At 49.0% G+C, this 14,447-nt stretch overlaps 1 protein-coding gene across 1 annotated transcript; it reads left to right on the top strand.

The window, feature by feature from the left end:
- The first annotated feature begins 7 nt into the window (after window positions 1–7).
- On the top strand, window positions 8–12,744 carry RABL3 (RAB, member of RAS oncogene family like 3). Its single transcript, XM_040422834.1, has 8 exons — window positions 8–88; window positions 288–379; window positions 453–582; window positions 6,896–7,010; window positions 7,160–7,310; window positions 9,015–9,086; window positions 9,197–9,235; window positions 12,623–12,744. Exons 1-8 carry the CDS (start codon window positions 31–33, stop codon window positions 12,680–12,682), a joined length of 717 nt encoding a protein of 238 aa, XP_040278768.1. The 5' UTR covers window positions 8–30; the 3' UTR covers window positions 12,683–12,744.
- Window positions 12,745–14,447: the final 1,703 nt, after the last annotated feature.

The following is a 14,447-nucleotide window of genomic DNA, read 5'->3' as shown; positions in this document are numbered from 1 at the left end:
TGTCAAGGTGACGGTGGAGAGAGGCGTGTCATGTCGGGTGACATGGCGGCGCTGGATCGAGTGAAGGTGCTGGTGCTGGGGGATTCGGGTGAGTTGTAGGATGGCGGCTGCCAGGGATTGCCGTAAGTGAAAGTCCTTGTGTCGTTGTCTCTCGTCAGAAGTCATTTATCGGCCAATATGGTTGTCAGCCAGCTTTCCCGGACGGAGGTTGTCGGGTCACGTCCTGCAGGCCCCTTAGAGGTGGCTGACTACCTCTGTACCGCACATCTCGTGTCTTCTGTTTCCAGGTGTCGGGAAATCTTCCTTAGTCCATTTGTTGTGTCAGAACCAAGTCCTGGGGAATCCATCGTGGACGGTCGGCTGCTCGGTGGATGTCAGGGTGAGTGATGGGAGTTGTAGTGCACCCCATCATCTGCCCGGGCTCCGTCAGTCACTTCACTCTCTGTTGTCAGCTTCACGAGTATCGGGAGGGGACCCCAGAGGAGAAGACCCTCTACATCGAGCTGTGGGACGTCGGCGGGTCGGTGGGCAGCGCCAGCAGCGTCAAGAGCACCAGGGCCGTCTTCTACAATGGCGTCAACGGTAACGGGGGGCTGCGCTTAGCTTGGGGTTATACTCTAGTCACCACCAGAGCTGCACTCGCAGTACTGCCGTTACTGCATGTCTTATACTCCAGTCACATCCAGAGCTGCACTGATAGTACTGCCGTTACTGCATGTCTTATACTCCAGTCACATCCAGAGCTGTAGTCACAACTCTGCCATATTATCATGTCTTATACTCCAGTCACATCCAGAGCTGCACTCTCAGTACTGCTGCTACATCGTCTTATTCTCCAGTTACTTCCAAAGCTGTAGTCCCAATTCTGCCATAATATCATGTCTTATACTCTAGATAGCTCCAGAGCTGCACTTCCAGTAATTATGTTACTTCATGTCTTATTCTCCAGTTACATCCAGAGCTGTTTTTCTCAGAGCCCCCACTAACGCTGACTCATGGCTTTGTGAGGAGAGGGAGGGGATAGAGGCATATGAAGGTAATCTCCGATCCTGGTGGGGAGTTGGACCATTCCATTCAGCACAAAGTAGGGCCCCAAGGCCCCGGAGTGCGACTGGTCCCGGCGGAGAGGTCCGGGTCCTGTTACCAGGTGGGGGCAGGGATCCTTAGTTCATGAACTTGTTATTGGAGGAGGAACGTCAAAGTCTGGAGAAATCCGCGCGACCGTTCAATCCCTTATAGAAGCCGCGCGGAATTATAAAGCGGAGAGTGATTTCGCCAGGAGGGAAGCCGTACCACAGGATAACATTGAACGGTATCAAACCGCGCTAAAGTCAGAAGACGCCGGCACTCTGTACAAGATCTGACTGAATTTCGTGAAAAACGTGTTTTCAATTATAATTTTGATTCCTCCACAACGGACACGGACTCGTCTGACACTGAGGGCGCTGCTCAGGGCCGGGGTAGAGGGAGACGGCCTCAGAAGGGACACAGAGGGGCCCGTACGATCACAGACCAATCAGGTTATTACCCTATCTGATCGCTCACTAAGGCCCCTTTCACACGGGCGAGTATTCCGTGCGGATGCGATGCGTGAGGTGAACGCATTGCACCCGCACTGAATACCGACCCATTCATTTCTATGGGGCTGTGCACATGAGCGGTGATTTTAATGCATCACTTGTGCGTTGCGTGAAAATCGCAGCATGCTCCTCTTTGTGCGTTTTTCACGTAACGCAGGCCCCATAGAAATGAATGGGGTTGCGTAAAAATCGCAAGCAAGTGCGGATGCGGTGCGATTTTCACGCACGGTTGCTAGGAGACGACCGGGATGGAGACCCGATCATTATTATTTTCCCTTATAACACGGTTATAAGGGAAAATAATAGCATTCTGAATACAGACTGCAAAGTACAATAGGGCTGGAGGGGTTAAAAAAATAATAATAATTTAACTCACCTTAATCCACTTGTTCGCGCAGCCGGCATCTCTTCTGTCTTCTTCTGTGAGCAATAGGACCTTTAATGACGTCACTGCGCTCATCACATGGTCCATCACATGATCTTTTACCATGGTGATGGATCATGTGACGGACCATGTGATGAGCGTAGTGACGTCATCAAAGGTCCTATTGCTCACAGAAGAAGACAGAAGAGATTCCGGCTGCGCGAACAAGTGGATTAAGGTGAGTTAAATTATTATTATTTTTTTAACCCCTCCAGTGCTGTTTTACTATGCAGTCTGTATTCAGAATGCTATTATTTTCCCTTATGACCATGTTATAAGGGGAAATAATACAATCTACAGAACACCGATCCCAAACCTGAACTTCGGTGAAGAAGATTAGGTCTGGGTACCACAGTCAGTTTTTTATCATGCGCGTGCAAAACACATTGTACCCGCGCGATAAAAACTGAACATCGGAACGCAATCGCAGTCAAAACTGACTGCAATTAGGTACCTACTCGCGCGGGTTTGCCGCAGTACACCCGGGACGCATCCGGACCTAATCCGGACACGCTCGTCTGCAAGGGGTCTTACAGACTTTGAATGTTTCTCCTTTGTCCCCACCACACGATTTGGTTCATTCTGTTGGATCAAGGATCTGAATCTCTTCATTCGAAAATTGAAATGGAAAAGGTTTTTCAGAAGACGTGAGGGTGAGACGCGTCGGGCACTGGGTGAGACGCGTCGGGCACTGGGTGAGACGTGTCGGGCACTGGGTGAGACGCGTCGGGCACTGGGTGAGACGCGTCGGGCACTGGGCGCGTCTCTCAGACCTTGGGGATGTCCGTGCACTTAGTTCCCTTTTAGAAGAGAATACGAGAACCCCTGGCCAGGGACCCTTCACCTCCCTCAGATTGGGTATCAAAAAATGCCCCCAACACAAGATACTCGGGTACTTGATGTTTTTTATAAATTAGTCACTGAACAGCTGGACGCCATTCCTCTTCTTCCTCCTACAAAACATCTTAATAATGCAGAATGGACGGCCCTAAAAGCCCTCATTGAAGATGCTGCAATTGTCTGTAAATCCTCAGATAAAGGGGGCAATGTGGTCCTCCTGGATCAGACTATGTGTTATGATCTTCTCAATGACAGGACCCGTTATGGGATCCTACCTCGTAACCCTACGGAGCCCTTTGCCAGGTGTCTGGAAACAATACTATTGCGGGCCTTCGAAGATAAGGTCATATCCGCGGATGAACTGAGATTCATGATCCCAAACAACCCACAAGTTCCAACCCAAAATACACAAGGGGTATCCTCCCGTTAGAGGCCGTCCTATTGTCTCGGGTGTCGGTTCCATCACCCAGAATAGCAGCATTTATATTGACACAATACGTCATTCCTTTGTTGTTTCTTTGCCATCTTACATTCCTGACACCACAGATTCATCGAGACTATTGAGGCTGATGACAATGTCCTATTAGCACCGATTGACGTCGAAGCCCTTTATACCAGCGTCCGCAGAAATCTGGGTTGAAGGGGTGTCCAGCATGGAGCACATAACCAGTATGTACTGGAAATTCTTCAATTGATGACGGCCGGTTCTCCCACCAGCTCAGGGGCACCGCCATGGGTAGCCCCTGTGCGCCCAGTTATGCCAATCTCCTCCTGGGCTGGTGGGAGGACACTATCGTCTTCAATGAACCGTGTGAACGATGGACTTCCCGTATCCTCTTTTGGGGGCGATACATCGATGACATCTTGATCTTGTGGGAAGCCGAATTCAGCAGCTTAATATCAATGACATTGGCCTTAGGTTCACCCACGAGATCAATAGTCGATGTATCGCCTTCCTTGACGTTCTCATGTACCGAGACTTATCGGAAACCGACAGCCTCCTAAGGTGGGATAGCGATCATCCCCCGAGTCTGAGAGAAGGCGTACCGCAGGGGCAATACCTTCATATACGAAGGGATTGTTCTTCTCTGCAAACCTTTAAGCCACCAGCAGGGGACCTTCGGACTCGTTCCTCCCGACGTGGTTATCCGTCAGAAACCCTCAGGGACGCCGCTCACCATTCACTGGACAGAGATGGACACAACATCCCGAGTGCCAAACGCGAGGATGACAACTTACGTATTATCGGTACATTTGACGAGCAAAACCGTCGGGTACAGGGCTTTTTGAAAACGACATTGGGGGATTCTACGATCGGACCCGGATATTGGGGATCTTATCCCTCCACGACCCCTGGTTACATACAGGAGAGGGAGAACGATTGGTGACCGCCACTATGTGATACCGCGCCCGAGCGGCACCTGGCTGGACCGCAAACCCCTTGGGACCTTTAAATGTGGCAATGGATGCATCTGCTGTCCTTTTATCCACAAATCTCTACCAATAAAATCTACCAAATTAGGGACTTTGCAAACTGTAAGACACAGGGTGCGGTCCCTGCACATGTACCTGTCCCCTCGACTAGGTGGGGAAGACCAGAAGGGAACTACGACGGAGGGTGGGCGACCATTGGACATCAATCATAAATGGGATAAACCCATCGCTCGACATGTTACTGAATTCCATCAGGGAGACCCCAGAGCTATTGTTTTTCAAGTCATTGAGGTTGTTCGTAAATCCGCTCGCGGCGGTGACTGGGACAAACAAATTCTACGTAAAGAGGCTCAATGGATCCACCGTCTCAAGACGGCGTCTCCCTCTGGCCTAAGAGCATACCCTTAAGTGTTTCATCTATCCTGCCTTCTTCATCAGACCAGAATGGCTCCTGTGCGGTTTCTGGTTATTATATCCCTGACCCCGTTTGTATTACCCTCCGTCTTGTGCCGTACTGGCTCCTGTCCCAGCTTGTCCATTCATATCGCTGATGCACGTTATGTGGATGTTGATCACGTGCCCCTCAGCCCCTCTTGATGTCTATGCAATGTTGCGCATTGATCCCTCTGTGCTGATGTCCTGTGAATTTGGAGCGCTGCTTGCGTTCCATATACCGGAAGTACGTCAGCGGTGGAATGCATTCTGCGTTCCATATACCGGAAGTGATGCATCGTTGCTCCAGTTTTTTATTCTTGAGCGGCGGCACCTGGAGCGCGGCGTCTGTATAAAGGTACGGCTAGTTTGGAGACTCTCTGCGCCTGTCATCATCTAGGCGGCCAGCATCGGGGACATCCCCACCAGATCACTACTTGTCCCCCGAGGAACCTTCGCTACCTGTTGGGGAAACGCGTCGGGACGACTTTTAGTATTATTAATGTGGTTTTTAGGGGCATCCAGGGCACATTAGGGTGAGCCGTCGATTGAGTGGGGTCGCTCTTTTCAGGGTAGGGATATTTAGGGTTGCACCTTCCCTGACCTATAGGCTTCGACTATAGCACCTCGGCATCAAGGTGAAAAGGAATTTCCAATCGTTGACTACGATCACCGCTATATCATTACCCGGGTACCGGGAGTACCGAGCACATGGCGGCTAACAGTTCTATCAGTCCTGTTCTGGATTCTTAGCCGTTCTGTTATATAGGGCATTAACCCCTAATAGACGGTATCTGGTTATTATGTAATTGGTGCCCTGCCGCCTCCTATGTATCCGTTATCACTATTAGAGGTACTTTGGATTGATCACTAAGTCCGCCTATCTGTATCTGTGTGTGTGTATATATATATATATATATATATATATATATATATATATATATATATATATATACCGTACATCACATTTTTGAGGGAATATCCATTTTATTATCGTATTTATAAAGGTTATATTTTAAGGGTAATTCACTTCTGGGACCGCTCTACTTATGTGCCCTATATAGTGGAATAGTTACATCCAGAGCTGTAGTCCCATTTCTGCCGTAATACCATGTCTTATACTCCAGTCACATCCAGAGCTGTCCTCGCAGTACTGCTGTTACATCATGTCTTATACTCTATATAAATCAAGAGCTGCAGCCATAATTGTGTACTCGCATAAAGTCTCGTATTTCAGTCACATCCAGATTTGATTTCACAGTAATGCTGTAATATCATGTCCTATACTCCAATCACATCCTGAGCTGCAGTTATGTCATGTCTTCTCTGCTATTTACATCCAGAGCTGTGGTCACAAGTCTGCACTCGCATTACAACCTCTACACCAATCGCCACCAGAGCTGCATTCACAGTCCTGCTGTTCCTTCCTCTAGTTTTATCCAGAGCTGCATTCACAGCAGTATCATGTCTTGTACTTATTCTCCTGGCTGCTCCGTGGCATCTGCCTACGCTGTGCTGACATACACCCCTCTGCTGCACTGCATTGTGGATGACAATTAGACTGCACCACAGCAAGGTGTGCTCCGCAGAGATTAAATTCAAGTGACTGCAGCTCTGGATGTGACTAGTGCACAATACATAAAGTGACTGCAGCTCTGTATGTGACTGATGCATAATACACAAGGTGAGTGCTGCTCTGGATTTGACTGGTGCATAATACATGTAGTGACTGCAGCTCTGGATGTGACTGGTGCATAGTACATGAGGGGAATGCAGCTCCAGGCATTACTGGTGCACAATACATGAAGTGACTGCAGTTCCGTATGTGACTGATGCATAATACACAAGGTGAATGCTGCTCTGGATTTTACTGGTGCATAATACATTCAGTGAATGCAGCTCTGGACCTGACTGGTGCATAATATATGAGGTGAATGCAGCTCTGGACCTGACTGGTGCATAATACATGAGGTGAATGCAGCTCTGGACCTGACTGGTGCATAATACATGAGGTGAATGCAGCTCTGGACCTGACTGGTGCATAATACATGAGGTGAATGCAGCTCTGGACCTGACTGGTGCATAATACATGAGGTGGATGCAGCTCTGGATGTGACTGGAGTACACGTCTCTCTTTACCTGTGAAGTGCGGGGTGTATAAAGTCGCCGTTTGCTCTTCTTCCAGGCATCGTCCTCGTCCACGATCTCACGAACAAGAAGTCGTCTCAGAACCTTTACCGCTGGTCCCTGGAGGCCCTGAACCGAGACCTGCAGCCCACGGGCGTGCTGGTGACCAATGGGTGAGTCTTCCACACATGTGACCCGCGCTGTGTGTCCGTTCTAACCCCCTGTGGGCGGCCATGTTGGTTGTCACCCAGCTTTCCGAGGGACAGACGGAGCTCAGACGTTTCCTGGATCTACTCCGCTCTCAATCTGCTCTCTCCTGTAGGGACTACGACCGGGAGAACTTTGCGGACAGCCAGATCCCTCTTCTGGTCATCGGCACCAAACTAGATCAGATCCCAGAGGCGAAACGCAATGAGGTCCTGACCCGAACGGCGTTCCTGGCTGAGGACTTCAATGCGGAGGAGATCAATCTGGTAAGGATGAGAGAACAGCGCCGAAAGTTCCTGCCACATCCAGAGCTGTGTTCACAATTCTTCTGTTACGTTATGTCTTGTACTCTAGTCACATCCAGAGCTGCATTCACAATGCTGCTAATTCTTCTACTAGTCACATCCAGAGCTGCATTCACAATGTTGCTAATTCTTCTACTAGTCACATCAAGAGCTGCATTCACAATGCTGCTAATTCTTCTACTAGTCACATCAAGAGCTGCATTCACAATGCTGCTAATTCTTCTACTAGTCACATCCAGAGCTGCATTCACAATGCTGCTAATTCTTCTATTAGTCACATCCAGAGCTGCATTCACAATGTTGCTAATTCTTCTACTAGTCACATCCAGAGCTGCATTCACAATGTTGCTAATTCTTCTACTAGTCACATCCAGAGCTGCATTCACAATGTTGCTAATTCTTCTACTAGTCACATCCAGAGCTGCATTCACAATGTTGCTAATTCTTCTACTAGTCACATCCAGAGCTGCATTCACAATGCTGCTAATTCTTCTGATAGTCACATCCAGAGCTGCATTCACAATGTTGCTAATTCTTCTACTAGTCACATCCAGAGCTGCATTCACAATGTTGCTAATTCTTCTACTAGTCACATCCAGAGCTGCATTCACAATGCTGCTAATTCTTCTGATAGTCACATCCAGAGCTGCATTCACAATGTTGCTAATTCTTCTACTAGTCACATCCAGAGCTGCATTCACAATGCTGCTAATTCTTCTGATAGTCACATCCAGAGCTGCATTCACAATGCTGCTAATTCTTCTGATAGTCACATCCAGAGCTGCATTCACAATGTTGCTAATTCTTCTGATAGTCACATCCAGAGCTGCATTCACAATGTTGCTAATTCTTCTACTAGTCACATCCAGAGCTGCATTCACAATGTTGCTAATTCTTCTACTAGTCACATCAAGAGCTGCATTCACAATGCTGCTAATTCTTCTTTTAGTCACATCCAGAGCTGCATTCACAATGTTGCTAATTCTTCTACTAGTCACATCCAGAGCTGCATTCACAATGTTGCTAATTCTTCTACTAGTCACATCCAGAGCTGCATTCACAATGTTGCTAATTCTTCTACTAGTCACATCCAGAGCTGCATTCACAATGTTGCTAATTCTTCTACTAGTCACATCCAGAGCTGCATTCACAATGCTGCTAATTCTTCTGCTACTCACATCCAGAGCTGCATTCACAATTCTTCTGTTACATTATGTCTAATACTCTACTCGCATCCAGAGCTGCATTCACAACTACTGCTTTGCTGTTAGCTGTCAGGCAATGAGCCACCCCGTCTTGGTGTCGCCCCCTGCTGGTTCAGTGCCTGTGCAGAGCATTGCCTGGTAGGGGCAGCGTTTGCACCAGGCTCCTTCAGTGCAGTGCTCGCTTGATCTCAGCGTCTGGTGTATCCAGAAGAAGTGAATCTGGCATCTTACACCTTGTGGCCTTGATGTTCACTGAGAATCGTTTGCGCTGATACACTGTAACAAACCGTCGGCTGTGAAATAGAATTTGGTGTGTACAGGTTTTCAGGATGGTAACAAGAATGTTCTCATTCACTGACAGCAAGTAGAGATCCTGAAAAAGGAAATGGATCCTAAAGCAGTAGGAGTTCTTATTATGGCGGGTTTCGGTATAACGATGATGTGATCTTCTCCTCCACAGGACTGCACTAATACCCGCTACCTCGCCGCTGGATCCTCCAACGCCGTCAAACTCAGCAGGTTCTTCGACAAGGTAACGGATAATCGGAGGGGGCAGTGACCCCCCAAACCCAGCGCTTCCTTGTGGTGACCGCCGTCTTCCATCTTGTTCCGTCGTCTCACGTGCGGTTGTTTCTGTTTCAGGTGATAGAGAAAAGATATTTCTCACGGGACGGAAACGCGGTAAGTAGCGCAGAACCCACTAACCGCCATAATCCCCTGACCTCCCCCCATACCGTGCACAGAGGGGGGGCGCAGGAGGCTTATAGAGTATTCACACCCTATACCAGGAATCGGCGGCAACCTCCGACACTTCAGCTGCTGTGAAACTACAACCCCCAGCATGCACACTTGGCTGTTTTTGTAGCTCTTACAGAAGTGAAAGCAGGATTCTGGGAGTTGTAGTCTCAGAAGAGCTGGAGCGCGGGAGGCTGCCGATCCCGGTGCAGACGTCTGCGGCTCGGGGGCCCTCACACAATGAACTATTCTTTACATCTTAATCCTTTCATGGTAAATTTAATTTTTAAAGAATTTTTGGCAATTTTATTACATTTTTCCATGTCAATATCTATATTACAACCCCAATTCCCAAAAAGTTGGGGCGCTGTGTAAAATGTAAATGAGAGCAGGATGCCGGGGTCCGCGCGCCTCGTAGCCCCAGATGATAGAACAGGGAGACCTCTTACCGTTTAGAACGCGACGTCGGCAACGGAACAGGGGCAGCAAAAGGCGCGGAAGGTAAGTGGCTCTAATAGAAGCTGTGAAGACTGAATACCCCATGTGGACAAGGCCGGCGGTCAGTCCTGAGTGCTTGTCACCTCCGGGCCCTCAGGCGGCACTGCATTAAAGGGGGACACCGGGGGGCACATCGCAATGTCTGATAAGTGCGGCTTCTACCTCTGGGACCCGCACCTATACTTAGAACAGAGGCCGCACTGCGCATGCTCGGCCGCCCTCCATTCATTTCTATGGAACTGACGAAAATAGCTGAGCGACGAGCTCAGCTGTTTGCGAAGTCCCGTTGAAATGAATGTGAAGCGCACTGCGCAAGCGCGGCCACCGCTCCATTCGCTCAGCTATTTTCGGCAATCCCCTAGAAATTGAAGGAGGTCAGCTGCGCAGGCTTGGCGCATCCTCCGGCACTTTGCGGGCTCTGTTCTAAGTATAAGGGCGGGTCCCTGAGGTGGGACTCACACCTGTCAGGCGGTGGGGGCTTGTACTGGCAATATGCCCCCAATGTCCAAGCCGGGCCAGGCCTTTAGAACCAGGCTGGTTCTGTACTGGAAATCGCTGCGTGTGCGCTCCGACCTTTCATGGGTCCAGACATTATGATAACTATCAGGTTCTGCAGGGCATAGAACGGGGATCTAAGAGCGCTTACTATTTTTTCTGGGCGCCGCTCCGTTCGCCCGCTGTGCCCCTGTTAAATTCTCCCGCGCGGTATGCTAATGAATGGCATCGGTACAGGGAGGAGGAGTCTGTCCTGTTTCTCAATGGGCGTCTCCTTCTCCCTGGCTGTAGCGCCGTCCAATCACAGTGGAGAGAAGGTGCCCTTCATGCTATGCACAGATCTGCCCCGAACACCCCCATGGAAGTCAATGAGGTCCCCGCCTGACCAGTGTGTCTCTGACCCATGGTGGCTGCTGTAAAGCAGATCTCTAAATGCTGTTAAAAGCCGCTCTGGCAAGATGGCCGCCCCCGCAATCCTCTTCAAAACTTAGAATAAGAAAATAAACACAGATTAGACTAAAGGAGATGTGCCGCCATCTGGTTCCACCTGACAGAAGGTTTCAGTGACACATTCCCACTGGACACCTAACTAATCGCTGAGAACTTGTAAGCTACGTGTCCAGTGTATTCTGCTAGTGGAAAAACAGCACAAGATTTTTTTGCCATTTCAGCTACTAGTAATGCAGACCTGTAGCTATAATATACCGCCATTACCCAGAACAGATCACCATAATCACCACAAACTACAGTCACTGTGTACAGACATTACTGATCTGGAGTTCCATCCTGTATTATACTCCAGAGCTGCACTCACTATTCTGCTGGTGCAGTCACTGTGTACATACATTACTTATCCTGTACTGATCTGGAGTTCCATCCTGTATTATACTCCAGAGCTGCACTCACTATTCTGCTGGTGCAGTCACTGTGTACATACATTACTTATCCTGTACTGATCTGGAGTTCCATCCTGTATTATACTCCAGAGCTGCACTCACTATTCTGCTGGTGCAGTCACTGTGTACAGACATTACTGATCTGGAGTTACATCCTGTATTATACTCCAGAGCTGCACTCACTATTCTGCTGGTGCAGTCACTGTGTACATACATTACTTATCCTGTACTGATCCTGAGTCACATCCTGTATTATACTCCAGAGCTGCACTCACTATTCTGCTGGTGCAGTCACTGTGTACATACATTACTTATCCTGTACTGATCCTTAGTTACATCCTGTATTATACTCCAGAGCTGCACTCACTATTCTGCTGGTGCAGTCACTGTGTACATACATTACTTATCCTGTACTGATCCTGAGTTACATCCTGAATCTACTCCAGAGCTGCACTCACTATTCTGCTGGTGCAGTCACTGTGTACATACATTACTTATCCTGTACTGATCCTGAGTTACATCCTGTATTATCCTCCAGAGCTGTACTCACTATTCTGCTGGTGCAGTCACTGTGTACATACATTACTGATCCTGGGTTCCTCCTGTATTATACTCCAGAGCTGCACTCACTATTCTGCTGGTGCAGTCACTGTGTACATACATTACTTATCCTGTACTGATCCTTAGTTACATCCTGTATTATACTCCAGAGCTGCACTCACTATTCTGCTGGTGCAGTCACTGTGTACATACATTACTTATCCTGTACTGATCCTGAGTTACATCCTGAATCTACTCCAGAGCTGCACTCACTATTCTGCTGGTGCAGTCACTGTGTACATACATTACTTATCCTGTACTGATCCTGAGTTACATCCTGTATTATCCTCCAGAGCTGCACTCACTATTCTGCTGGTGCAGTCACTGTGTACATACATTACTTATCCTGTACTGATCCTGAGTTACATCCTGTATTATACTTCAGAGCTGCACTCACTATTCTGCCTGTTGTTATTGGAAACGGTCAGCAAGCTTGTGGTCAGTCCTCCCTTCCAGTCTGCAGACACTGAACAAGCAGGGACTCTACAGGATTAGTTCTGTGCAGGATCTTTATAGTGGATAATGTGACCTCCTCGGGTCGGTGGGGTCCAGGACGGTGCAGGGTTGCGGGGCCCCTCCTGCCGGTATGGTACTGTCAGACACGTCACATACACACAGCAGGTTGTGGCTCCGCTTCTTCTCATCCACATGCTCCATGTATAACCCTCCCGGGAGCCTTTTGGGCCCCCGGGGGCCACGTTACGGCAGTGGTGGCGAGCTCGGCAGATTCCTGGAGGGACACATGTGACAGCGGATGATTGTGCTCAGGCTGATGGGATTGTTTTCTCCTTGTTAACCCCGTCCTCTCCACACTGCTCACCTGTTCCCTTCTTCTCCTCCTCAGATGCCAGGATTCTCAGATCGGAAGCGTTTTGGCTCCTTTAAGACTCTGCATTATGACTGAGGTGCTGCAGTGACTCGTCAGGAGCAGGTGGGGGCGCTCTTTTTTTGTTTTTGTTTTGTGGACCAATACGGACATAAGCGGTATCCATGTCCGATGCATCAGCCAATGAGAACCCGGGAGATGTCCATGTGACCTGATCAGCGGCGCCTCCTAATCTTCTGATGGACAGCTTGATATACGTGGCAGGCTCCGCCCTGGACGTCCGGAATATTCTGACAGATATCCTGTTTATCCGGAACCTATGGAGGGACTCTGCCCTTATGACGTATGTCGTCTGCCATGACCAGTGACTGATTCTGTCTCCATCTTTAAAGTGTATCACCAGCCTGTATTTTATACTCCAGAGCTGCGTTCACTGTTCTGCTGATTGTTGGTGGAAACCGTCAGCAAGCTTGTGGATATTCACCTCCCCCCCCCCCCCCCCCCCCCCCCCCCCCCCATAGCTCAGCTATTCTCTTATAACGTGGGGGGCAGCGTTCATCCATTGATGTCTGCGCAGAGCAGAGTCATCTCTGTGCAGACACCGAACAAGCAGGGGGCGCTAGAATCTGATTGTAGGGAAGATCCTGCTGAATCCTGAGAATAAACCCGTCATTCTGGGCTGTGTCTTCAGAACCGTGGTGAAAATGTGCTGGTGTGCGGTATCGGGGTCCGGACCCCCTATTTGGTAATCCGCTGTGAGGATGGCGGAGGAGGCTGCAGCGTGCCTGTAAGCCGCACCCCAGGAGACCTCCGCATGTAGAGGCCATGCTACCACCCAGATCACTGAGGGGCCCCCTCTTTTCCCGGCAGTTTGTTGTGCCCTTAGTGAAGGGTTAATCCATGAGGTAAAGTCTGGTAATCCAGCACATAGCACCAGACTCCTGACCACTAGGCAAATGTTATAAAGACTGGTGAAGTCGCTGACACGGGGGGCGCCGCAGGGGCAGGTCCAGCTTTCATGGCCGTAACCACACTTACTGGTTACTGATCTTAGGTTACTGCCTGCATTATACTCCAGTCACAACCAGAGCTGCAATAACAATGCTGCTGTTACATCTTGTCTTATACGTCGGTCACAGCTAGCTCTCCAGCTCCAGGACCGCCTTACAGGATCAGGGTCTCTGCGAAGTCTAGAAAACACAGAAATGGATTGTTACTATGGGATTAGTGCTACCTTCTGCCCTGGTCTGTTTCTCAATGTATCTGTATAACAATTAGAGCTTTGTTTTCCGACACAAAGGTCCATATCTCCTGCACAGACATCGAGTTACATCATAGCATTCTCCTCTGCCTGCAGCCACAACCAGGTCACTATATATACATTATACAGCCACCACTAGAGGGAGCTCAGTACATACAGATTATACAGCCACCACTAGAGGGAGCTCACTACATACAGATTATACAGCCACCACTAGAGGGAGCTCACTACATACAGATTATACAGTCACCACTAGAGGGAGCTCACTACATACAGATCATACAGCCACCACTAGAGGGAGCTCACTACATACAGATTATACAGCCACCACTAGAGGGAGCTCACTACATGCAGATTATACTGCCACCACTAGAGGGAGCTCACTACATGCAGATTATACAGCCACCACTAGAGGGAGCTCACTACATGCAGATTATACTGCCACCACTAGAGGGAGCTCACTACATGCAGATTATACAGCCACCACTAGAGGGAGCTCACTACATGCAGATTATACAGCCACCACTAGAGGGAGCTCACTACATGCAGATTATACAGCCACCACTAGAGGGAGCTCACTAC

Source organism: Bufo bufo, chromosome 3 (genome assembly GCF_905171765.1).
Source record: "Bufo bufo chromosome 3, aBufBuf1.1, whole genome shotgun sequence".
Taxonomy (NCBI): Eukaryota; Metazoa; Chordata; class Amphibia; order Anura; family Bufonidae; genus Bufo; species Bufo bufo.
Note: the sequence above shows the minus strand (reverse complement) of the source record. Positions and strands in the feature narration are given on the sequence as shown.

What these genes read in the sequence shown, in the direction of transcription:
- RABL3 (XM_040422834.1), top strand. Translation starts at nt 31, where the DNA reads ATGTCGGGTGACATGGCGGCGCTGGATCGAGTGAAGGTGCTGGTGCTG. An exon ending in CTTCTACAATGGCGTCAACG is followed by an intron (nt 583 to 6,895) that starts GTAACGGGGGGC and finishes CTCTTCTTCCAG; the next exon opens with GCATCGTCCTCGTCCACGAT. An exon ending in ATGCGGAGGAGATCAATCTG is followed by an intron (nt 7,311 to 9,014) that starts GTAAGGATGAGA and finishes TCTCCTCCACAG; the next exon opens with GACTGCACTAATACCCGCTA.